Source organism: Eptesicus fuscus, chromosome 10, assembly GCF_027574615.1.
Source record: "Eptesicus fuscus isolate TK198812 chromosome 10, DD_ASM_mEF_20220401, whole genome shotgun sequence".
In the NCBI taxonomy this organism is placed as follows: domain Eukaryota; kingdom Metazoa; phylum Chordata; class Mammalia; order Chiroptera; family Vespertilionidae; genus Eptesicus; species Eptesicus fuscus.
Genome location: NC_072482.1, coordinates 42,223,586 through 42,249,294, shown reverse-complemented (window position 1 = coordinate 42,249,294; position 25,709 = coordinate 42,223,586). Strand labels below are relative to the sequence as shown.

General features: G+C 38.4%; 1 protein-coding gene across 7 annotated transcripts in view; it reads right to left on the bottom strand.

Moving 5' to 3' along the window:
* LOC103289170 (cytochrome b5 reductase 4) overlaps positions 1 to 25,709 on the bottom strand; it is a 66,688-nt gene that overhangs the window by 35,972 nt on the left and 5,007 nt on the right. For 6 of the 7 annotated variants that reach the window (XM_008145048.3, XM_028128083.2, XM_028128224.2 and 3 more), the window contains exons 2-5: positions 25,501 to 25,654; positions 9,718 to 9,818; positions 7,875 to 7,956; positions 1,556 to 1,585 (exon numbers count right to left, since the gene is read on the bottom strand). In XM_008145048.3, the coding sequence (XP_008143270.2) occupies positions 1,556 to 1,585; positions 7,875 to 7,956; positions 9,718 to 9,818; positions 25,501 to 25,654 (367 nt within the window). The remainder of the gene's footprint in view (positions 1 to 1,555; positions 1,586 to 7,874; positions 7,957 to 9,717; positions 9,819 to 25,500; positions 25,655 to 25,709) is intronic. The other variant, XM_028127990.2, reaches the window with a different exon arrangement.

The window sequence follows — 25,709 nt, the reverse complement described above, 5'->3', positions numbered from 1 at the left end:
CCTTACACATTATATCCTTGGGATAAGTTGAAGGAATCTAAGATTAATGTGGGGTAGAGTAAAATAATTAGGTAATGCAAGTTGGACTGAATGGATATTATTCCTCTCCATTCTGATTGATGGACTGATATCAAATTGAAGGGATCAAGTCTCTAATGGAATACTATAGTAGTCTTTCCATTCAGTATTTTAAACAACTGTATGAATAAAGACTTAGAAGGCAGGTAGATCACATCTACAAATACATACACTTACCACCAAGATTTAAACGAGCCGAACATAAGAGGCAGCTAATACAGCAAAAGTAGGTTTACAGTTGTGAGTAGGTAAAACAAAGTTTATTCTTGTATTATTATTATTTTTCCTTATAAGTGTAAACCTACTTTTGCTTACCCATGCATGTATATGTGTGTGTATAACAATCTCAGAGATCTAAGGTCTTAAGAGGTAACTGTGCTAGCCAGACCGCTGGTATGTTATAGTCCGTTTTTAGGGCCACCTTTAACTGAATAGTAGTTAAATGCAGTGCATCCAAAGTAGGGCAATAAAAAAGTAAAGGTTCTGGAAGCCATATGCGGTGGGAAATGAAATGCCCAGTCCATCAGTAATTAGTCTTTAAGTGAAGGTTGTTTGTGTAGTATTACAGAAGAGCCAATCATCAGATGAAATTTAAGATCAGTGCCTCATTTATGCAGTGTTATACTATTGGATAAGCAACTTTGGTTGTTACATTGCAAACTGCATAAATTAGTCTACAGTACAGACTATTTCCTCTACTTATAAAAACACTAGAGGCCTGGCCTGCAGGCATCAGGCTGAAACTGGCTCTCCGACATCCCCCAAGGGGTCCCGGATTGCGAGAGGGTGGTTCTCGAGTGATGCACCCCAGAATCAGGCTCCCTCCTCTCTGGTTCCGGGTGTGTCACCGAGAACTGCAGCTGCCAAGTCATCGCAGCTCGGCAACTCCTGCATTGAGCGTCTGCCCCTTGGTGGTCAGTGTGTATCATAGCTACCAGTCGGATGGTCGGATGGTTGCTTAGGCTTTTTTTATATACAGATAACTCATCTGGCAATTTAGCTTATTAGCTGAATTTCTAAAACTTTCTTATGCAGAGAGAAAAAAACCCTATTACTAAACATACAGTAATATAGTTCAGTCATAATTCCAAGTCATACTGAATGGCTGAAGAAGGCACTGCTGCTGAGCCCAGCTAGAGAAGAGTGGGTTAACAGGCTATGAGCATCTGTACGTAAATACTGGAAGTGACCTCACATGGCCGAGGGAGGTGACTTGTTCAGTTTTGCCTCCTAATGACTACAAGTCTTCAAGCTGAGGACAGATGAACACATGTTCAGGGATGTCATAGAAGGGACTACTATAAGAGTAATGGCTGGAATATGGGATCTATAGAGTTCTGTCAATCCTTTAAGTTTGGGAAAATAAAGACATCATTAGCATAAAAATATATATGGACACCCTAGGTGATTCTGTAAAGCAATATTATATATTATCAAATGAGTATGATTCATTTTTCACTATAAAAGTATGACTTACCATTTAAGACTTTCTTTTCCTCATGATAGTCTGTACAGTGATTTAGAAAAAAAGTCAGATAAGAATATTATAATACCAAAAAGAGTATCCTATATAATAAAGAGGTAATATGCTAATTGCCCATCATGCTCTCACAAGATGGCAGAGCCCATAGCCACAAGATGGCGGCGTCCAGTCCCCTCAGCCCCGCTGGGGGCAGGGGGGTTGCAGGCACGCTACGTGGCTAGGCCCGCCCCCAGGCGGGTCCAACCCCTCCACGCGCCTGCTGCCAAAGTCCCCCAGTCCCCTCAGCCCCGCCAGCAATGAATTTTCATGCGACCATTACCTTTTTAAAAAATCCTTACCCAAGGATATGATTATTTCTTTTAGATCATCTGTTCTCAGGGAGCAGGCCTAAGCCAGCAGGTGGGCATCCCCCAAGGGTCCCAGACTGTGAGAGGCGTAGGCTGGGCTGAGGACCCTCCCCCCCCCCCCCCCCCCGTGTGCATGAATTTTCATGCACCAGGCCTCTAGTCAGTTAATATTATTGACTTAAAGATATCAGCCCTTCTTTCTTGAAGGGCTTTCTTTTAAGCTCTGAGAGAGAAATAAGGGCTCATGTTTCAAACAAATTTCATCTCTGAAGATTGGCAGGCCATCTCTCCAGGCATTTCACTGGGCTTTTTATCTACTTATTTGATTATTTTTCTAATAACCCTGATTAACTTTTTAAGAAAGCATATAAAAACCAAAGTTTTTCCCAGGTTATCATATTTTAAATTAGTCAAAATTAACAAGAATTTATTAGATTATATTCTAGAAATGAAACATACATATTAACAACCCAAAGGATAATACTTTATAATGTTTCTTTTTTATCTAGGTCAGTATTTAAAATCACCACTGTTACTCCAAATTTAAATGGCCATAATGCTGAAAATATGTTGACTTTCACATGTATATAAAATGCAATTATTAGTGTTACAACCCAGAAAAAAAATTTAACAGGTATTGTTTTTCAGGATGGCAGCCAACTCACCAATCTATATAGCTTGATCACAAGAGTTATACCATATGGTCAAAATAAAACCCTCAGCAAGTTGCCAATGTTTAAAAAAATAACTGAATGACAAGCTAACACAAACTATCAAGCAGTAAAATGAGATCACTTGTTAGTGTGATAATACCTCGTTTTAAAGAAAAAGAAACTTAAATCAAAGCTTTCACATTTTTTATGTTCTGATTTTCAATCAACCAGAGAATCCCATAATAACCTCCATTTCACACACCTGTCATAAAATAATCATGTTTAAGGGGGCCAGATGACCAGCCTTTTTGTTTATTTTCGCCATTTTCCAAAATAATTTCATAGCTGAAAGGAATCTTAACAACATATAGGAAATTATCATGTGATACTCTATTTATGACTGAAAATCAGAGGTCCAGGACTTGAATGAAATCCACAGCTCTTAAGCAGCAAAGCCAAGATTAGACTCCATCTTTTCTGAAACTTAGCACCACATTTACTATAACATTACTAGAGTTAATACTCACTGAAAACACAAAAGACCTAAAAACCATTTAGACTGTACCTCAAAATGAGCTTTGATCAAATGCCAGATAAAAATCTAGTCATTATAATTTTCAAGGGACCGCTGATGTCCCTGTTTAGTCACTCTCATTCAATCAGTTTCATCTGTCTTTGCTATTGCAGTTGTGATTCTTTGTTTTATCTTAGAACAAACAGCAGTATCACAAGTAAATCTATTTTCAGTGTACCACACAGCTGGCAGTTTGATGAATTTCATTTATCATGTAAAACAATTTGTTTTTATCTAAGAGGCTCACAGATTTTGAGAAATTGCCCAAGTAATTAGTTTCTACTGAAAAATATGTATTTACTTCTTGCCTGATCTGAATTGATTTGAATCTGTCAGAATTTTCTGGATCCTGATAAATTAGTAATTTTTCCCTGGTTCTTTTTTTAATACAAAAAGTATCAGTAGGAAAAGAACTTCTAACCAAATGATCTAAATTATCTTTAAAAACTCCATTAGTCTACTTTTGCAGCTCTTTTCAAAAACTGAGTCATAGAAATAAAAAGACAAATTTTTGGGCTATTAAGCATATTTATATCTGAATCATTTTAGTCACATGAGACACTTTTGCTGACTATAAATCTGTTATTCTGTCTTGATAACTAATTGTATCATTTGGTTGGCTCCATGGCCAAGAGAATTTATCTTTTCTCATAATGTTGTATGAACTGCATTACTCTGTTTAGAACCTCTGCTTTCTGGAGAGGTCGGGGTCATTAGGAAGGCTAGCACTGTGACCTATCAGCATCCTGCTCTTCTTTGGTAAGAGGGCTAGGTAAGCACTTTTAATTGTGACCCCAATCTAGTTCACCTCTGCTGAGTGGAGCCACAGGCAGATCCCCTGGGGCAGTGGTTAGCAAACTCATTAGTCAACAGAGCCAAATATCAACAGTACAATGATTGAAATTTCTTTTGAGAGCCAAATTTTTTAAACTTAAACTTCTTCTAACGCCACTTCTTCAAAATAGACTCGTCCAGGCCGTGGTATTTTGTGGAAGAGCCACACTCAAGGGGCCAAAGAACCGCATGTGGCTTGCGAACAGCAGTTTCCCGACCATGGCCCTGGGGTAAAAAAGAAACAAAAACCCTGCTTTGCCAGTATGCTCATTCTTTTAACATATACCTGTTGATCATCATCTTAACAGGGATACTGACATAATAAGAAACTATTTGGATAAAAAGTTAGGACAATGTAAATATATAGATAGTTTGCCTATACAGGAATTAAGATAATTTGGAATGACTCACAATAAAAGTAGTAATATGGTTACCTTTGTGTGTGCATGGAAGGAGAGAAGGGTAGATGGGAGACAAGTATGATAAGGGCACTTCTCATTCTTGAATCGTGTGAATGCACTACTTACTCAAAAATTAAGTAAACCTAACTAAAATCAAAATGTCATTATGTTCTTTTTAATACAATGTGATAAATGCTGTAAAAGATGTATGTAGAAGGTGGTACGGAAGCCTACAGAGGGTGGGCATCTGTACTTACAAGGAATTAGAAAGACTCCACTAAGGAAGTAATATTTTAGCTACATTTTAAAACTATACAGGCATTTGTTAGAAAGGCCTTGAAAAAGAAAAAAAAAACATTTTAGGAAGACATATACTAAGCATTTATATCAGAATGTTTTCCATTTATCATGTAGCTACATACCTCATCTTCCCTTCTGACTCTAAAAGATTGATATCATGAAACCATCAGATATAAGTTTAGTCTTGTTACCAGAGATCTTAGTCACAAAGTCCAAAACATACCATCGTGTTCCCTTCACTGCTTAGCCTTGCCAGAAGACTCTTTGGCTCTCTACAATGTGTTTAACAACCATTTTTCTCTAGACTTCTTCCATTATCTCTAAATGGAACTCCTCATAACACAACTTAGGCCTAATTCTTGATTTTGTTTCAAAAGTTATATACTCATTTCTCATATCTTATAAAATTTCATAATTTTTATATTTCTTAATTCTCTTTACCTTTAACTTTCCTCTATTCATCTTTGAAATCATCTTCTGAATCATCTTTAAATGTTATATATCTCTCAAACTTGAAGGTCCAGAATTACTCCTTATCCTAGAAGCAGTTTACTAGTAGAATTACAATAAAAATAGAATAGTTCAAAATACATACTTTGAAAAATCCCAGGATTAAACTAATACAAGAGACTCTTTAGTAGCAAAAGCAAATTAAGGCAACCTGAGATAACAAATTTGTTCATTCAATAAAGGTCATTTCACCATGACACCCTGCCCTTTTCCTCCACTAGTAACTGTCTTGCTTCCCCCAACATTAGCCTCCGAGCTTGTGTTTTGCCCACCTACTTGAGCCCTGAACTGTCCCCATTTTACCAATGAGGAAACTGATGCTCTTAGGAAAAAGAACACTGACTCTTTAGTAGCTGAACTTCCAGCCCATCCAATGCTATCTTGTTTACATACCAACTTCACAGACATGTGCCACTAATACCATAATTTTTTAAGGATAAAAAATTAATTCATATATGAGGGTTTCTGTACTTCAAAACAATAAAAATTGGGGGCTGGATAATTCTTTATTGTGGGAATCTATCCTGTGCGTTATAGGGTACTTAACAGCATCCCGAACCTCTCCTCTAACCACTAGAATGCCAGGAGCATTTAGCTTAGTTGTGGCAACCAAAATGTCTACAGACATGGCCAAATACCTCCCAGGAACAAACTCAACCCCAGTTAAAAACCACTGGCAAAAGAAAACTGACTATGTAAAAGTGGATAATTAAATAACTATAGCCTTTGGAAACGTACATATACAAACAAGCCTCAGAATCCTCACTTTTAAATTGAGGGTGTTTAGAGCAGCTCTAAGCACCTCTTCCACCTCTTAAGTATTCTCTGGATCCATGGTTCTAAGTGAATTATAGTTATTAACTGCTTGAGAGTGGGTGTGAAAACTAAAACATAAAGTATTAGAAATCATGATAAAGCAATGAGAAATTAAAGAAGAAACATTCCTGAGACGGCACTATGCCATTGGAAAATATGAGATTTTAGAAATGAGATTTATGGTGAATTTTTTAAAAGTTCATTTATGATCTAGAACGGCACTGTCCAAAAGAAATGCAATGCGAGCCACAAGTATAATTTCTAATTGTCTATTAGCAATGTAAAAATAAATGGGTTAAATTAATTTTAATAATATATCTTTACTTAATATACTATATCTAGAATATTATCATTTCAACATATAATCAACATAAAAATTATGAGATATTTTACACTCTTTTTTTCATACTTAAAGTCTCAAAATGCAGTGTATACTTTATACTTTCAGCACCTCTCAATTTGGACTAAGCATATTTTGAGTGCTAGATAGCCACATGGGGCTAATTAGTGGCTACCATGACAGAAAAGGACTAGAATAAGGGCAAAGAGTAAGAACATTTTCATCTTTGCCAGAGAATGTAAAGAAATTATCAGCAACTAAAACTTAACTTTTCAAAGTTTCCTCTTTTATTCTTTATTGATATCTTTCTAAAGCATAAACCATAATATTTTTTAAAACAATGGAATATAAAAATCACAGTTAGCTTAATAAGGATCCAGTAGTATTATCCTATATAATAAAAGGGTAATATGCAAATCAACTGAACAGCGGAATGACCGGTCGCTATGATGCACACTGACCACCAGGGGGCAGACATTCAATTCAGGAGCTGGCCCCTGGTGGTCAGTGCACTCCCACAAGGGGAGTGCTGCTCAGCCACAAGCCAGGCTGACTGCTGGCAAGCACAGAGGCCTGCCTCCATAGCAGCACTAAGGATGTCCAACTGCAGAGAGGGCCTAAGCCAGCAGTCGGACATCCCCCGAGGGCTCCAGGACTGTGAAAGGGCACAGGCCGGGCTGAGGTATCCCCCCCCCCCCCCCGCCCCCACAAGAGCACGAATCTTGTGCACTGGGCCTTTAGAGTTTTATATTGACTCTGCTGGCTTTTCTGTTTCCTTCCTAGATACGCAGGCATTTCACCACTGCCATACTAGAAACCACCAGATAAAATGAAAACTACACTGCCCAACTGTGCGGATGCCCACAAAATGCCAATTCTGGATGCCCCTGCATTGATGTCTGGCAGGTGACCCCACCTAAATGATGGTGTCAAGGGTCTGGTATTGAGAGAAGGCCATATATAAAATTCCTCTTCAATATATCCACCGTCTCCCCACCCCCACCCCACCTCCACAAATCCTCATCTCAGCAAGTCTCTTTCCACCTACTATTCTCATTTTATCTCATTTCACTCTCTGTTCCCACTTCATGTGTTCATTCTCTATTTCTACTTAATCTATTTTCATCCTCTAGTCTAACTTCATCTCTGTTTCATCCTCTGCTCTTATTGCACCCAGGAGTTCTGATTATAGAGTGAACACATGCCCTGAGTTGTCAGAGTCAATTCACTACGTTATCCCAGCATAATTACTAACAGAATCAAACCTGTCCCAGTTTGGACAGTTACACAGTTAACCCATCTAATAATAGTCTCTGTCCGTAAGTCTCAGGCCAGTAGAGATCAATGATGAATCCCTGACTATAAAGGAAGAGTTAGTCATTGTTTTATTCTAAAGAAGAACTAAGGTAAAACCTTTATAGTGGCCAATGAAAATGAGAACAATATAGTGATATATTTAAATCTACTTGTTGAAATCCAAGTTAAAAAAGTTCAGGTGTGTCACACATCAATGTCAGCTTAGCACTGGCACCACTTACCTTTGGGAACAGCAGGTTTCACTGCCATCCTGCCAACCAGGCATTCTTTCAGCATAGATTCATAATTGACCCAACGATGAACCTGGTATGGGATAGAAATGACAGAAAAGCAACATGACTAACTCCATGAGATGCTCTGATTTTATTCTGAGCAAAACTAAAACATTTTTTACACTGCTCTGAAAAATGAAGAAGCAGATTATTTTCCAACAAGGGAGTGATGGAAAGGCAGCATACACAGGGTAACAATGTTCCCAAAGTGTTGTCTATAGACCCCTAGAGGTTCCTGATGCCCTTTCAGATATCCATGAGGTCTCGATTAGTTTCAAAATACACAAAAAATTTGCCTTTTCCACTGTGTTAACATTGGCACTAATGTCAAAAGTGTAATGGTGGATAAAGCTGCTTTCATCTTAGCATAAATTAAGGTAGTGATTTCAATCATAATCTTCACCAGACCCATGGTTTCATTTAACATCTTTCAGGAAGTAGAAAATATTATTAATTTTCTTAAATCTCAACCCTTGAGTACAAGACTTTTCTATATTCTGTGTGACAAAATGAAAGTCCTCAAAAGCACTTCTACTGCAAGGTAAGATGGTATCCCTGCGGAAAATCCCTTAGGCAATTGTTTGATTTGCAAATTGAAGTGAGTTTTCTTCTTGAAAGGCTGTTCCAGGCTTAGGAGAAAAAGAATAACCTATAAACAAGCTGTTATTCAGGCAAGCATCTAACAGATATTTTCTTGATAAGGGACACAGTTTCACTTAAAGGAAAACGATTAGGGTATTTGTTGCCAGACTTATAGTGGGAATTTAATTTAAACAACTTTTCTGAAGGGTACCTTCCCAATATACGTACAATAAAAGCCTTAAAATATGCAGCTCTTTCATTCATTTTGAAATTTACTTGAGAAAATATTTGCATTTGTGTATATACACAAAGATACAAGTACCAGGATACTCATCACAGCACTATTTATATCATCAAAATACTGGAAACATCCTAAATGTCCAATTGTAAAAGACCAGTATAGGAAAATTATACTATTATTTGATAAAATACTATATAATCACTAAAATAATCAGGTCAAATACTTCTGATGTCAGAATCTTTATGTATGTTCCTGAGCAAATAAGTATATACTAAAAGAGAAAATATGTAAAGAAAATATGTAATTATAAATAGACACTCATTTATTAACATAAATTAAAATTTCACTTACAAATATTTTTGGAGCATCCAATAATGTGTAAAGCACTATCTCTGCTTTCCTCTCATCATCACTGCCTCCCATAAGTCAGTCATAATCATTATCAAAATTGATCAAAACTGAGTAAACAACTGCCAACAGAGGCAATAAGCACTTAAGAGTAGATGACTAGTTCAGTCAGTGTGCTTCAGCGGTTGAGCATCGACCCATGTACCAAGAGGTTGCCAGTTCGATTCCTGGCCAGGGCACATGCCCAGGTTGTAAGCTTGATTCCCAATGGGGGGCGTGCAGGAGACAGCTGATCTATGTTTCTCTCTCATTGATATTTCTATATCTCTCTCTCCCTCTCCTTCCCTCTCTCTCCAAAAATTAATAACATATTTTTAAAAATTGTTTTTATAAAAGAGTAGATTCCTAGACACAGATTTGAAATCATCTTTAAAAGTTTAGTAAAATAATTCAGAGGCAACCTAAATGAACTGTTGTTACTTATATCTGAAATGTATGCAACTATTTTCTTTTTTTCCTACAACTATCACACTGCTAAATCTGTGAGTACTTTTCCATTATAACACTATGATTACTTTCAGTAATCTTACCTGATCAAAAAGGTCTTTGATCAGATCTTACCTGATCAAAAAGGTCTGTTCCATCTGAGCCTGCTGCTTTCATTAATTCATCTTCTCCACCAGGATGATACTCCATATATGGGCTAACATTGTAAACAAACCCTATGTCAAAGCAAGGAGAAATAATATCCTAAATAAACTTCTTAAAACTTGTACAAATTACAAATATAAGTTCCAATAAATCTTTGAAAATACATCCTATTTATTATGCTCAAGTATTAACAATAAAAAGGGTCTGATATTTCACCATACTTAGAAGCTAGTAAGTTAACCTGAAAGTTTCACGGGTCCTGTAAGAAAACATGAGACTACTAGGTCATAGACATAGGACAGTTTAATACTCACATCACTACCTGCAGCTAGAACAGCAGCATGTGCACAGTCCCCTAAACCCCAATTCCCCTCTTCTATGTGAAGAGGGCTAGATAACACCCGTATACTCAATGTGTTGCAGAACAGGAAAGAAACTCTGAGCTTAGGAAACTTGAATCTTTGTAATGAATGGGCAGTAAGTATGCCTGCCCTTTATTCTGGAGGGAGACATTACATACTTAGCAGTAAGCAAACGTGTCAGAGGAAGACACTAGCTCTACTACTGTTCAAGGTTGTTCACCATGCAAACATCCCTGAAAAGACTGTCTAGTGCAAAGACAGTCATGCCTCTGCTTTCAAGATCTCTCTTCCCTCTCCTCTCCCCTCTCTTTTCTTTCCCCTTCCCTCGCCCTTCTCTGTCTCTGTCTCTGTCTCTCTCTCTGTCTCTCTCTCTCTCTCTCTCTCTCTCTCTCTCTCTCTCTATCATACTTCCACCCTATCATCTTCTATTGCCCTGAACAATCTGATGGAAAAAAGAATTGAGCTCTCATCCAAGTGTCTGATCATCTCAGGAAAGGTGGAGCAATGTGACCGGGCCACGTAGGCATGCTCTATGAAAGCAAGTATAATTCTTTCCTGCAGGCCAAGGAACAAAGATTATTTTCTTGTTTAGAACTTAATAATCCTTTTATCTTCCCAAAATATTCATTACATCTGGTCATATCTTTAACTATAGTTTTATCTTTTCATAAAAAGGAATAGGAAACAACAAATAGAGAACAGCTCAATTAATAGCCTTACCAGGGAAGTGAATTGCTTTTTAATCCTTTACTTGAAAACCAGATACAGTAAGAGGCAAATCTAACGAGTGCAATGAGAACAACTGATTTTCTTATATCTAGGACTTGTCCCTCCTATATGATGACTCTCAGGAATTTAAATAACCCTGGATAACTTAAAATGTTCATTCTATATAATAATCTTAGAAGAAAAGAAAAATTTGTATTTCAGACCCAAGAAAATAACTGCAGTTTTTCTACCAATTTAATTTTAGAAAATAACCAACCAGTCAGGATGTCTTCATAAAATTGCTCAAGAGCAATTTAGGTAACAAAAAGAAGTAAATTCGCAAAATCTCCCAGCCGTACTCAAAATAAGTCTAAAAAAATGAACTGGTGGAGTCCTTCCTTTCTCCTGCCATACATCTTTCCATAGACCACAAATGTTGGAGGTAAGGATTAGGATCAAGATTATTCCCAATAGACTTTTTAAAACAGAGAACCCCTTTCCAAACAAAGGAATTCTGAATGTTCTCTGCCACCAAACCTTGACTAGAGTTCTAGAGTTTCTCAGGAACATGGTATCTACAACACATGATCATCTAACCTTCTGTGATAGAATTTCATGTGCTTCAGCAACCAGCAGGAAGATAAACAGGTAGCTTTACTATCTACCAATGATCCTATCTAATAAAGAGGGGATATGCTAATTGACCCTCACACAGTCGCAAAGATGGCGGCGCCCACAGCCAATAAGGAGGGAATATGCTAAATGACTGCCACACCCTAAAAGATGGTGGCACCCAGTCTCCTCAGTCCTGCCAGGGCAGCAGGTGCCCGGCCACTCTGCGCGCCTACCTCCGGAGTCCCCCAGTCCCCTCAGCCCCCCAGCTGCCCCGGGCCGGCCCGAGGCACAGGCAAGCCTTGGATGGCGGCTGCCCAGCTGCCCAGGGCTGCCCAAGGCTCAGGTAACCAGGGCTGTCCGAGGCTTGCGCTGCTGGCAGTGCAGCAGCAGAGGTGTGATGGGGGTGTTGCCTTCCCCTGATCGCCGGGTCGCCTCCCACCCCTGAGGGCTCCTGGACTGTGAGAGGGGGCAGGCCGGGCTGAAGGACCACCCCCTCCAGTACATGAATTTTCATGCACCGGGCCTCTCGTTAGCATATAAAGGATGAAATGTCCCATATGTGTTCTCTGCTTCCTCTAAACTCTTTAGACTGACACCCTCTCATAATCTTCCTTTCCTTTCTGATAGACTAAGACGCAGACCTAAAGAACTTCCCATCCTCTTCAAATGGACAAAACTAGGAAGGATAAAATCCCTCACTATAAGGAATTAAGACTGTTAGAGCCAACCACACCTGGCAGTGTCGGTGATTTGCTGATAATGAGTCTTAAACCCTGCTCCTTAATGCAACTGGTACATTTCCACTGGTCCAGAGGCTCTATCCTCCCTCTTAAGGTCTCCTTCCTTTTTTCCTTTTCAAAATCATTTTCTAACAACTAAAAGTTGGACCCCTGAATGTGGCAGAAGAAAAGGAACACAAAAAACTTCATTCTATGCTTTTCCTTCATGCTTTATTGTACTCTATTTGTACTGCACATGGCTTTTAGACAGCCATCTCTCCTGTGCAAGCTTTTCACTCCTATCACCTGGTGTTTAGAAACTAATTTTGCAACTCTCTAAATTTTGCAATGACACAATTAAATTCTTCCTATTGCTCTAATGGCACAGGTGTGGCAGATATGCACAACAATATAAATAAATAGTATTTATGGATCCATCAAATTGGACCATCTCAATTTGATGTTAAGCTATTAATTCAGCAAAACCCAAATCCTATTAATGACATTAAGAACTAAAACAGGCAGAAATAGATTCATGAAACATCATGAATGGTGCTTTTAGATCCATTTACATGGGGGACCTTTAGTAGCAGAGGGAGATTTAGGGAGTCAGTCTATTGTCGGTCTATCTATCAAATGGAGTCAGTCTGTCTAGCTATCTCCTCTTTGCTAATACTTTATTTTGTTTTATATTTTGTTTTTTAAACTCTAACCAGGAGTAGATCCAATAAAAGGATTGACTAATGCTAATAAGAGCAACTTAGTTTCATCAAACAATAAATTTATACAATGTTATTTTCAATTACATCTCAATGAAACTAGGAAAAATGGTATTTTTTTAAAAGGAGGAAAGAGGAGGAGGGGGAGCAGCAATTTATTAAAGTTAAAATACAACAGTTCTGTTAGGAACATATACTCTAATGTTTAAATACATCATTTTTAAATGCCCTAGCAATATTCAGGGGTACATTTTATAGCTAATTCATCCTAGCAGAGGTGCTATACAACAGAAAACACACATTAGGACAATTACTATACTGAGTTCTTTAGGCAATGTACTAGTAGTACCTGTTTTAATAGTTTCACACTAAATTATCTCTTTTATATTATATGTCTGAAACTTTGAGCTCTCAAATAAATTCTTAGAATAAAAATTACCCACTTTAAAATGACCACTGAGTGCTTTATATAGTCAGAAACTTACACTGCCAATTCAATCACAGAATGATAGTCTTAAGTCTGACCTCTCATCCAGTACAGGATTCACCTCTACAGACTCTACAGACAGACTGTCATCTAGAATCTGCTTGAAAATTACCAGTGTCTAGGAGCTCACTGTTTGTTTAAAAATCTAGTTAAGGATCAATATTACTTTTATAACTGAAAACTAAAGTTGCCATTTTACATAGAAAGAGCTCTTTTCCATCTTGGCAGCTGCTGCCTCTAGTTTTTCACATATACTTTTTATATTTGTTGTAATTTAAATCCCAACTGCTACTGATAAAGACCACAGGCATCTTACAAGAGAATACTTATATTTGTGTGCAAAATTTAAAGAACCACACCAAAACATGTAAAAGAAAATACACTAGTCGCCTAACCTAGTTAACAATGTTACTATGATTGTTATTAGTCCTGAACTTCCTAGCAGCCAAAGCCAAAAGAGATACTAGAAACAGTGGTCTCATTATCCAATCTTAAAAAACATTACAAGGACACAAGCAAACAAACCACAAAAAAAGAGATTCATTAGTTCTTTAAAAGACAAAAACTCCCTTTGAGCATTTGCTATTGATATTGTGAAGAATTATGAGTCCCTATGCAGGGGCCATTAACCACAACAGATAGTACAACCTAACAATATGCAGAAACATTCTTCATTTAGCATCCCTCCCACCTTCCCCAGCCCTAGGTAAAATGTACTTTCTCCCTCTTCAGATTGCATATTTTGGGCCTTTTGTATAAATGGAAACATATAGTATGTGGTCTTTTATGTTTGCCTTCTTTTACTCAGTATAATATTTTCAAAGTTCATCCATATTGTTGCATGCATCAATACTTCATTTCTTTTAATGGCTGAATAACATTCCATGGATGGACATGCCACATTTTGTTTATTCATTCATCAGCTCATGAACATCTACATTGTTTCCACTTTGGGGTTATCCTATATAATAAAAGGCTAATATGCTAAGTGCTGGTCGACTGGTTGGCCATTCAACTAATCAAAGCATAATATGCTAATGATATGCTAAGGCCACTCAACCGCTCGCTATGGCATGCACTGACCACCAGGGGGCAGACAGTTGACTGGTCAACCAGTCGCTATGACGTGCACTGACCACCAGGGGGCAGATGCTCTGACCGTAGGTTAGCTTGCTGTTGGGGTCCAGCTGATCAGGACTGAGCAAGACAGCCCGGACACGCCCTGCAGCCCTCCCGCGGTCCCTCCCCGGCTGGCTAAGCTCCCGCATCCCTCCCCCGCCTTGCTCGTGCACCGGTGGGGTCCCTTGGCATGGCCTGCACCCTCTCGCAATCCAAGACCCCTCGGGGGATGTCAGAGAGCCGGTTTCAGCCCGATCCCACAGGCTAGGCCAAGGGACCCCACTAGTGCACGAATTCGTGCACCAGGCCTCTAGTTATAAATAATATTGCTATGAACATTCATGTATGAGTTTTTGTGTGGACATATATTTTTATTTCTTTTGAGTATACATTTAGAAGTGAATTTGTTGGGTCACATAGCTATCTATGTTGAACCTACTGAGGAAACAACCTGCCATTGTTTTCCATTCTCAGCAGCAATGTGTGAACGTTCTAATTTCAGAGAGCTCTTTTTCAGGCACTACTCCAACTCTGCATAGGAGAACATGCCTTTCCCACCAATAGAACCTGAGTCACACCACATTTCTCAGATAACTGAACTCAGAACTGGATTACAGCATGCTCCAACTTATTCTCAACCCCAAGCTCTATGTGAGACAGTACAATGTTAGGCTTAAGTGACATTTTGTACTTACCTATTTAATCTATCCCCCATTTGAGGCTCCCACAACTTTTCAGGTTAGGCAACCATACACAGGAACCTAATAGCCCTCCACCAAGGAGTGACCTGCATCTCCATGATTCAGGCCATATACTCACTAATAACTTTTCTTTTTTCCTCTGTCCTATTTTGTAAGTCAGAGTCTAAAGCATGGTCCAGGGGCTCCTGAGGGAGCTCAAGACTCTTTGGGTGGTCCAAGACCAAAACTTTTTGGTAGTATTATGAAGATGCTATCCGAAATAAAAAAAAATCTCATTCTTCCACGGGTGTATAAGATTAAATAGAAAACGTGACATGAGACTACTGTGGTCATCTATTAAGCAATACAGTAAAAATATCTGCCAAAATGTAAAATAATATCAAATTTCTCACTAAATTTTTTAAATGTAGTTATTTTTCACAAATATGTATTATTTATAACACAGTGAGCTTATTTTTAACTTTCAACTTTAAAATATTCTTTGCATTTCTTAATTTTCATTTCTGAAAGGTAAATATCAATAGCTCCATCATAAAGGGCCATCACAAAGCTCTTTGGGGTCCACAATAATTTTTAAAAAGAGTACACAGAGCTTAAAACCAACAAGTTTGAGAACTACTGCTCTAAGTAAAAGCAGTATTTTTATAATTAGATTTTAAAATAATTTTCGTTTCAAAATTTAATCAGATTTAACTTCAAAGCCCCACAGTATATTCATTCAAAAAAAAATGTATTTAATGTCTATTATGTATGTGCCAAGTATTACGGCACCATGTTGCAGTATTCCTGTTTATTTCATTAATTACCACTGTTCATTTTGTTGGCGCTAAAATAAACAAAGGAAAAAGGTATGTTCACATAATAAAAGAACTGCATATTTCACTATATTTAAGTACACATCCATTTTTGCAAGCACTGTGACTACTGTGCCATCTGGTGTTCCGTGGAGAAACTGCATATTATTATTTTAGGTCTACTGGTGTTTATTTAGTTCTTCTAACTGCTAAGAGAGGGTGTTAAAAATATGCAACAACGATTGTGCATTTTAATTATCTTGCAATTCTGTTAATGTTTGCTTCGTATATTCTGAAACTTTGTCAGGCATAAACATTCTTTCTGACTTTAGAGCTACAATTTTATTAGTTTCTTTCCCCAACCCCAAGTTTTCTTCCCCACCCTAACCCTGCAAATTTTGTTTGTGTCTCTGTTCCTTTATTTCCCTGACTTCTTTTGAGTTAACCTAATATTTTTCAGAATTTCATATTATTGGTATTTAGCTATACCTCTCTGTTATATTTTCAGTGGCTGTCCTAGGGCTTATAATATATATACTTAACGTTACCCAGTTTACTTAGGTTAATATTGTATATCCCTTCACATTTAATATAAGGACAATTTACCACTCTCTATCCCTATACTTTATATAACGTCACAAAACAATGTTACAATTTTTGCTTTAAATAGTCATGCATTTTTTAAATGGGAAAAAAGTAATTTTATCTCTTTACTCACATATTTACCATTTCCTAAAGATCTGAACTTCCATCTGGTGTCATTACCTTTCAACCTGATCAACTTCCTTCAGAATGTAACTGATTGCTCAGAATGTTGGTTAATTTTTAATGCTTTTACTGGTAAATTTCCTTTTAGTTTATTCTTTTTCCTAATACTAATAAGGTCACATACGATGATCTTTGGTAATTATGCCCAGATGACCTTCTGAAGTGCTCAGAGACCTTGATCACATTCTGTTTAAGTTATTCGGTGCCCTGAGTAGGAGACAGAGAACATGGCCACTGGGGAAGTGACAAAAGTACTAAGAAGACTCAGCCCCTGGGGCTCAGGTGCACAGGACCTGCCTAAGACAGGGGCTAAAATACTACAATTGCAAAACACCTTCGGCCCCAAGTCTTGCACCAAGTAACAAGCAAGAGCAGCCTGCCACTGGGAGAGGAGCAAGAGCATAAAGAGAGAACCTACCCAGGTACGTAGAGCAAGCTGTAAGCTAAGAGTAGGACAGGAACAATGAGAAAAATCCTCTAGCAGTGCTGGACCCATACAAAAAACAAGGTAGCAATAACCCACTGTTGAAGGAATTTGAGGTCTGTGGTGCACTGATGATATCAATAGCAACAATAAACACCAAACCCAGCTCAGTAACTAACTAGACTAAATCAATTTAACTGTCTGCCAGGAAAAGTATACCTATTTCTGAGTATAAATTTTACTATTCTTCGATATGCAATGTGTGACACTCAACCAAAAATTATAAGATGCATTTTTACAAAAGATAAAACAACCCATGTCAAGAGGGAAAAAAGCAATACAATAGAGATGCTGCAATGTTGGAACTATCAGATAGGGACATTAAAGTAACTATAATTAGTATCTTTTTTTTTAAATGTATTTTATTGATTTTTTACAGAGAGGAAGAGAGAGGGATAGAGAGTTAGAAACATCGATGAGAGAGAAACATCGATCAGCTGCCTCCTGCACACCCCCTACTGGGGATGTGCCCACAACCAAGGTACATGCCCTTGACCAGAATCGAACCTGGGACCTTTCAGTCCACAGGCCGACGCTCTATCCACTGAGCCAAACCAGTTAGGGCAGTAACTATAATTAATATCTTAAAAGACTATCTGAAAATGTGGATGACATTTTGCAGATGGGAAAGTTCAGCAGAGATAAAAACTATAAAAAAGAGTCTAATGAAAATACTAAAAATAAAAAACATGATATCAGGTCCAGCAGGTGTGGCTCAGATGGTTGAGAGTCATCCCATGCACCATTTATTATGTTAATCTCTTTAAACGGTAAGTGACTGTCTAAAGCAAACATGATAACACGTTGTGGGATTTATAACATGTAGAAGTAAAATGAATAACAGTGCAAGACATAGGAGAGTGAAATAGGAGTATATAAGGTTCTTACACTGCATGGGAGATGGTATAATATTATTAGATTGGTAAGTAAAAATGTGTATCATAAACTTAGAATAACTACTAAAATGAAGACAAAGAGGTATGAAGAATACATTAACAAGATAAATAAAATGAATTCATCAAAATATAAAGAAGATATTATCAACAATGAGTCAATCCAGGCAGGTGAAGGGTTTATGGAGTTCACTGCATCCCTCTTGCAGCTTTTTTTGTAAGTTTGAAACTTTTTTCAAAATAAAAAGTTTAGTTAAAAATATTTAATGACAAAATGGCCCTTAAGCAATCTTAAATATTTACCCAATCCCCACAGTGTACAAACCCCCAAAAAGGAAATATGAAGCTATACAAAGGAAATAGAACATATGATCCCTTCAGGCTACAGCTCACATTCTAAAATGAGGCTAAAAAAAAAATGGCCATTAATATATATTAGAAAATTATCCAGCAATAAAATTTCTGATTAGGGAACTTGTATATAACTTAACTCCAGGAGCCAATAATCTGGAAACAGCAAATATGCAAGTTCCTCAACTGGTTACTTATTTGTGAAATCATTAAGATATCCTTACCATAATGTAGTTTTAAAGTATTTTACATGATTCAAAGAACATTTATTGACCACTAATCATGAGCCATGCTGTGATAGGTGTCAGGCTTAGGGAGAAAAGCAGCATATTAATATTGAACTCAACTTAAATGGAAAGTCAGAAATATAAAAAGTGTTACAGATTTTCTAACAGAGGTCCTACAATAAATGCTGAGGAAGAAAGAAAAGTCAGAGAGGACCAGAGTCAGGTTTTCAAAGATGAGGAGACTGAAAGAAGCTGTTGGAAGAAAGAAAGAACTGAGGATGTTAAACAATATAGAATGAGCAACCAACTGCCCAAGATCATAGAGGAAGCTGGAGAGATTAAGAGAACATAAAAGGACTACACTTAGGAAAGAGAGTGTCTTAGGAAGAATGGAGTCTTTAAAAGGAGTACATCGTTCTGATGAAAGAAAAAGAAAAGAAAGAACACAGACATCACTAGCTTTATGTTCCTCATGTTCACAGACGGGTGTGTACGTGTGGAGTGTTTTCTCTCCCTCTCTCTCATACAATCACACCACCCAGCCTTTGCACATGCTTTTTCCAGGAGCCTGGAATATTATTTCTATTCCTCTTTGCCTAGTTAATTCCCATTTATCCTTCACTAGAGGCCCAGTGCACGAAATTTGTGCACTCGGGGCGGAGGGGCCCTCAGCCTGACCTGTGCCCTCTTGCAGTCTGGGAGCCCTTGGGGGATGTCCAATTAATGGCTTAGGGGGAAAAGGGGAGTGGGGGGTGCTGGAAGAGACTGAACAAAAAGCATACACCTATGGATGAGGTCAGTGGGGGGGGGGGGGTAAGGGCACAGGGTGGGGTAGGAACCTGGTGGAGGAGAGCTATGGGGGGAAAAAAAGGAACAACTGTAATAATCTGAACAATAAAGATTAAATTTAAAAAAAAGAATTAAACACAAGCTAATCATGAAAAAAAAATTAGCAGTATCAGGAATAAAAGAGGTCATATCTCAATAGAACCTACATATAATAAAGAGATAATAAGGGAATATTGTAAACAACTTTATGCCACTTTGATCAATAGATGAAATTAACAAATTCACTAAAAAATAAAAAAGTGACACAAGAACAAGAGAAAGTTTGAATAACCACGTATCTTTCTTTAAAACTGAATTTATAATCCAAAACTTGCCTACAACAAAAATTTCAAAATGTAGGCTGAAGTTTATTCAGCCAAACATCTCAGGGTTACATAAGGCCCCAGACCACAGTTTTTTCACTCTATTAGATTTTTAGTGAATGGAAGGGAGGTACAGAGAGGAAGAGTTAAAAAAAAAAAAAAAAAAAGTAGGAAGAAACTGAATGACAGTTAAATAGATCAAGATAGAGTAAAAGAAAACAAAAGACTTGGATACCAGTCAGACACAACTAACAAATAAAGACTAGATTATCTGCATTAATCCTATATAATAAAAGAGAAACATGCAAAAATGACCGTACCTCCACTACACCCACCAGCCAATCAGGAGAGAGTATGCAAATTAACCCAACCAAGATGGCAGCGGTCACGGAGCTAGAGCAAGCAGGAGGCTTGGGTTGCCCCTGGAGATGGAGGAAGACAAATTTCCACCGCCCTGGCCTCCGCTCAAGGCTACAAAGTTTCAATTATAGAAGATAAATAAATCCCAGATACCTGCTTCCAGACTATACTTGGGTCACCATGGGGCGTGGCCAGCCTGCAAACCACCACAGGCCCCTCGCCCAGGCTGCCCAACACCCCAAGGGAACCCCCACCCTGATCCAGGACACTCTTCAGGGTAAACCAGCTGGCCCCCACCCCTGCACCAGGCCTCTATCCTATCTAATAAAAGAGTAATATGCAGATTGACCATCACTCCAACACACAAGATGGCTGCCCCATGTGGTCAAAGATGGCTGCCTCCATATGGACACAAGATGGCTGCCACAAGATGGCCAGCAGGGGAGGGCAGTTGGGAGAGACCAGGCCTTCAAGAGAGGGCAGTTGTGGGCGATCAGGCCAGCAGGGGAGGGCAGTTGGGAGGGACCAGGCCTGCAAGGGAGGGCAGTTGGAGGCGATCAAGCCTGCAGGGGAGGGCAGTTAGGGGTGACCAGGCTGGCAGGGGAGGGCAGTTAGAGGCAATCAGGCTGGCAGGGGAGCAGTTAAGCATCAATCAGACTGTCAGGGGAGTGGTTAGGGGGTGATCAGGCTGGCAGGCAGAAGCGGTTAGGGGCAATCAGGAAGGCAGGCAGGCGAGCAGTTGGGAGCCAGCAGTCCTGGATTGTGAGAGGGATGTCCCAGATTGGAGCGGGTACAGGCTGGGCTGAGGGACACACACTCCCATGCACGAATTTTGTGCACCGGGCCTCTAGTGTTATATTATGGGCAACCTGAAAAATATATGAATTAGATTATAGAAATGGATGAATAAAGGGAATTATACTGTAAAAATTAGGAAGCTAATTATACCGTAAAAATATAATAGGGCTACACACTACTTCTTAGAATCAATTTCCCAAGATTTTTAAAATATGAAACAAACAAAATACCAACCCATTTAAAGTCACTTTGTCAGGGGTCACAAGCAGACCTCTAATTTACTAGTATATGACAATCAGTATTAAGAGAAATCAAAGCAAGTTCATTTCTAAGCTATAAATAAAATCCCATTTGGAGAACTTGATCCACTAAATTTTTAAAATAGGGCCACCAATCTATTGACTGTAATCAACTATTTCTACATATCATTTATTCAAATGGATTACTGGTCAAGCCACATTTCCTCTCATCCTCATTAAGATCAAAGATTGCACCATGCTGCCAAATGATGATTTCACAACTTAACACATCATTACCCACAGTGACTACATACTACAGTAAAATATATTACAGAAAAAAACAAAGTCTGATTTAGGTTCTATAGAACTCTCACACATGAGCAATTTAGATGTTTGCTCAAAGCTTTACATGTTTGTAAATCACTTTTAGTTCTTACGAGGGAGAAACAGCAATAAGGCAGAAAACCACAAAAGCACGAATGAGAGGAAAATTCAACAAAGTTTTTGAAAAAGCAATCTTTCCCCCACCCATCCCCTTAATGTTCTAACTCCTACTGCATTCAAGAAATTACAAACTTTACAGAAAATGGTAAGAATTGAGTGAACAAATTAGAAACTCCGTATTACCTGCCTTAGAGAATGCCCACATTTTACAGTTTATACAATTAAGGCTGTTGCCAGCCAAGTACTCTTCTCACACCATCATTTTTATGAACATGACCCAACTTGGCAGAAATACTCCTATATCTCCCCAAAAAGAAAAGTCCCCAAAATATTATCTATAAAAATTATTTCTTGAAGAGACTAACTGTGCCTCCTACAGCCCAGTCAGCTGAATTTTAACCTGATTTAAAAATGGGGAAAAAAAATATAATTAATAAATAAATAAATGAATAAATAAATAAATAAATAAATGGGGCAGTTGTTAAAGTAAATAAAGAATTTAAAACTTAAAAAAAAAAAGATACTATAATACTTTGCTTCTCTGTTCTACAGCTTTGATTAAAACTTGGGCCCAAACATTATTTCTGACCTGTAAAGCTAAGGTTGGCACACATCTCCCCTTTAAGGTATTATTAATATTTTAAATGAGAACAGCTAAGAAGAAAAGGATAGTTACGTTTAGTCATGTGCTTCCTTTTACTTTCATTTAGGATCCTGTTAGAAATTACAGTAACCTGTCTCACATTCATCCTGTAACTCTCCACTGTCTTTGTCAACATCCTGGTTCACCTACTGCCATCTGAACTTCTGTACGAAGCTAAATGCCTTCCTAGTCTCATTTCAACTGACTACACCGGCACCAAACAGATCTTTCCAAGGCACACTCTGATCACACTGTCCCTACATTCAAAAACCTCCCATAACTTACAGCGCTGTCTAAATTAAGAACACATTCCTCAGCCTGGCTTTCAAGGTCCTCCACAACCTGACCTAACATTCCTTTGCAGTCCTCTTTCTTAGAGTTCTCCACCAGCTAACCTAAGCTCCAGCACATACCGCAGACTTTTCTGGGTCTGTACTCTTGTTTAGACCTTCCCTCTATTTGGATGTACCTCCTCCTCATTTCCTGTTGAAATCCTGTCCATCACTTCAAAGTTCATCTCTACCATGAAGCGTCTCTGGTTTTCCTAACCCACATGCCTCCCTCTCTTCAATCTGATGCCACTTTCTTTACAGCCCTCTTAGGGCACTTCACTCAGACTTGTCTAATAATCATTTATCTTCTCCTACTAGAATTGAAACTCTAAGGGCAGGACTGTATGGAATAAGTGTTTCTGGATAAAATACAAAACCAAATTCTTCCAAAACGGGGGGGGGGGGGAGGCCTTATTATTAACAGAGCAGAACAAATTCTCCAACAAAAACTTGTAAAAATATATCCTTAAATTGACACCTTTACCAGAAGAGGAGCCATGCATTCAGACCAGTAAGGAGATATGTAACTGGGAGTAGTGACTCTAAAAGTATATGTTACTTTTTGAACATAGCAAACCAGTCCTTTAACTCCATCAAATGAATAATAAAGTATTAAAGTATGACTATATTACAACAGTGCCTCCTTTATCTGATATAACTAGGATATGAGGGGTTCACAAAAGTGAGTTTTCTGGAGAAGTGGCTTCCTACTGAAGAAACAGAGCTCAGACATGCCTACAGCCTGAGCCAGCTGAGATGTTCCTGGGAAACGGACACTCCCCCACCCCTTCTCCCCCCCCCCCCCCAACACCCACCCCCCCACCCCAGTCTAGCAGAAAGCACACAGGCAGGATGGGGAGGTCATTTTGTATAGTTACTCGCATCTGATAAATAGGTAGGCAGCATAGAGGAAGGGCAAGGAGGGTATTAAAAGCCCTATAAAATGACAAAAGGACTGTATGCATGGCAGAATCCTCATTCCAAGTTGTTGGTGTTATACACTGCATTTCCCTGAGAAACCTAGGGGAGTAGAGCCGCTGTTCTTCTGCCTTGGAATGAGTTATCTCATCACCTGCTACAAAATTCTGTCCTCTTTGCCACTGAAAACATGTCACACTCTAATTATTTCTGTTATGGGTTGAATTGTGCACAAACCCGAAATACATATGTTGAAGTCCTAACCATGAGTACTTCACAACGTGAACTTGTTTGGATGTAGTGTCATTGCAGATGTAACTAGATGAGGTCATACTGGAGTAGGGTAAAACCCTAATGAAATAAGCAAGGCTGGTGTTCTCATAAAAACAGAAATCTGGCCCTGGACGGTTTTTGCTCAGTGGTCAGAACATCAGCCAGCGGACCAAAGGGTCCCTGGTTCGATTCCTGGTCAAGGGTACATACCTGGGTTGCAGGTTTGATCCCTAGCCCCAGTCTGGGCACATGCAGGAGGCAACTAATCGATGTGTCTCCCTCTGACATCGATGTTTCTCTCTCTCTCTCTTCCTCCCTTTCTCCCTCCATCTTCTTTCCCTCCTTCCCACTCTCTCTAAAAAACAAAACAAAAAAACAATGGAAAAAATATCCTCTGGCAAGGATTAATGAGAAAAAAAAAAGTTAAAAAATCTGGACCCAAGTACACAGGAGAATGCCATGTGAAGATGAAGGCAGAGATCAGGGTGATGCTTCTACAGGCCAAGAAACTCCAAAGATTGGCAGCAGACCACCAGAAACTAGGTAACAGAACAGATTCTTCTTCACAGCCCTCAAAGGGAACCAACCCTGCTAGCACCTTGATCTCAGACTTTTAGCCTCCAGACTGTGAGACAATAAATTTCTGTTGTTTCCGATGCCCAGACAAAATACCCAGTCTATGGTATTTTGTTTGGGCATTCCTAGCAAACTAATTGGTGTCTACTGGTGTCTTTCCAGTTGTCATAGCACCAATCTACTGTGACAACCATACACCTCTTTAAGAAACCAAACGTCTTAAGAATGATCAGTTACATTCAATCAACAAACACATATTGATGACTTCTATGTTCCGGGCACCAAGGACAAAGCAGTAAAACTGACATGGTCCCTGCCTTTATATAGGTTAGTGTAAATAGTATAACTGACAATACACCTAAATTATACAACAACAAATTTGCAATTGTGGTAATAGCAATAAACGATACACTTCCAACAGAGAATAGCGGACATATTTAACCACGTCTGAGTGACTCATAAACATTGCTATGGAGGCCTATTGTACAGTTCTGTGCCCTTTTATTATTTTGCTCCAATCTAGATGTCAGGTTGTTTGATACCATAAAGTCTGCTTTTACCAGCCACCCTCTTATATTCCTGCTCACCTTCTTTAATCCACTCATTTCTAATTTGAAGCTTCTAATTTGCTATAGGCTAGAAAAATCAGGTAACTAATATTGCTAAGAAACATACATTAAATAATAAAGATGGCTACAAGTGAGAACTAAAGATTGGGCTTTAATATGGGCTTTCTGATTTACTTTAGATTCTCAGAGACATTTTTCTGACAGAATTCTGTTATAAAGCACTAAGGTGGAACATTATTCTTTATAAACTAGGTGTTACAGAGTAATTTTACTACTTTGGTATTAAATTGCCTGGCAAACACTTTTCTTTAAAAGAGAATATAGTGTGGATACTATATAAACTGGTATAGAAGGAAGAAATACTGCCCAAATTTGGAATTATATAACTTACTACCCAGTATAAGGCACATTTTTATTATCTACTTGTGAATCAAATAACAGGAAGCATTACAACAGGAAGGCCCACCCAACGTTTTTTGCAGTACTTCATAAATACCACCTACCTCTTATGCATATCCAACAATCATCTTTTTTGTTGTGTTTTTTAAGTTCTTCTTCAGTTACTTCAATTAACCTGCCTTTTAATCCTGTTAAGTCCTTTCCACTTTTGGTTAGTCTAATCCAATCCATAAGACTTCTGCCCTGTTTTAGAGGTACCTAAAAAAGGAAGAGGGAAGAATTATATGTGGCTTCTTCAAGTTAGTTGCTTTTT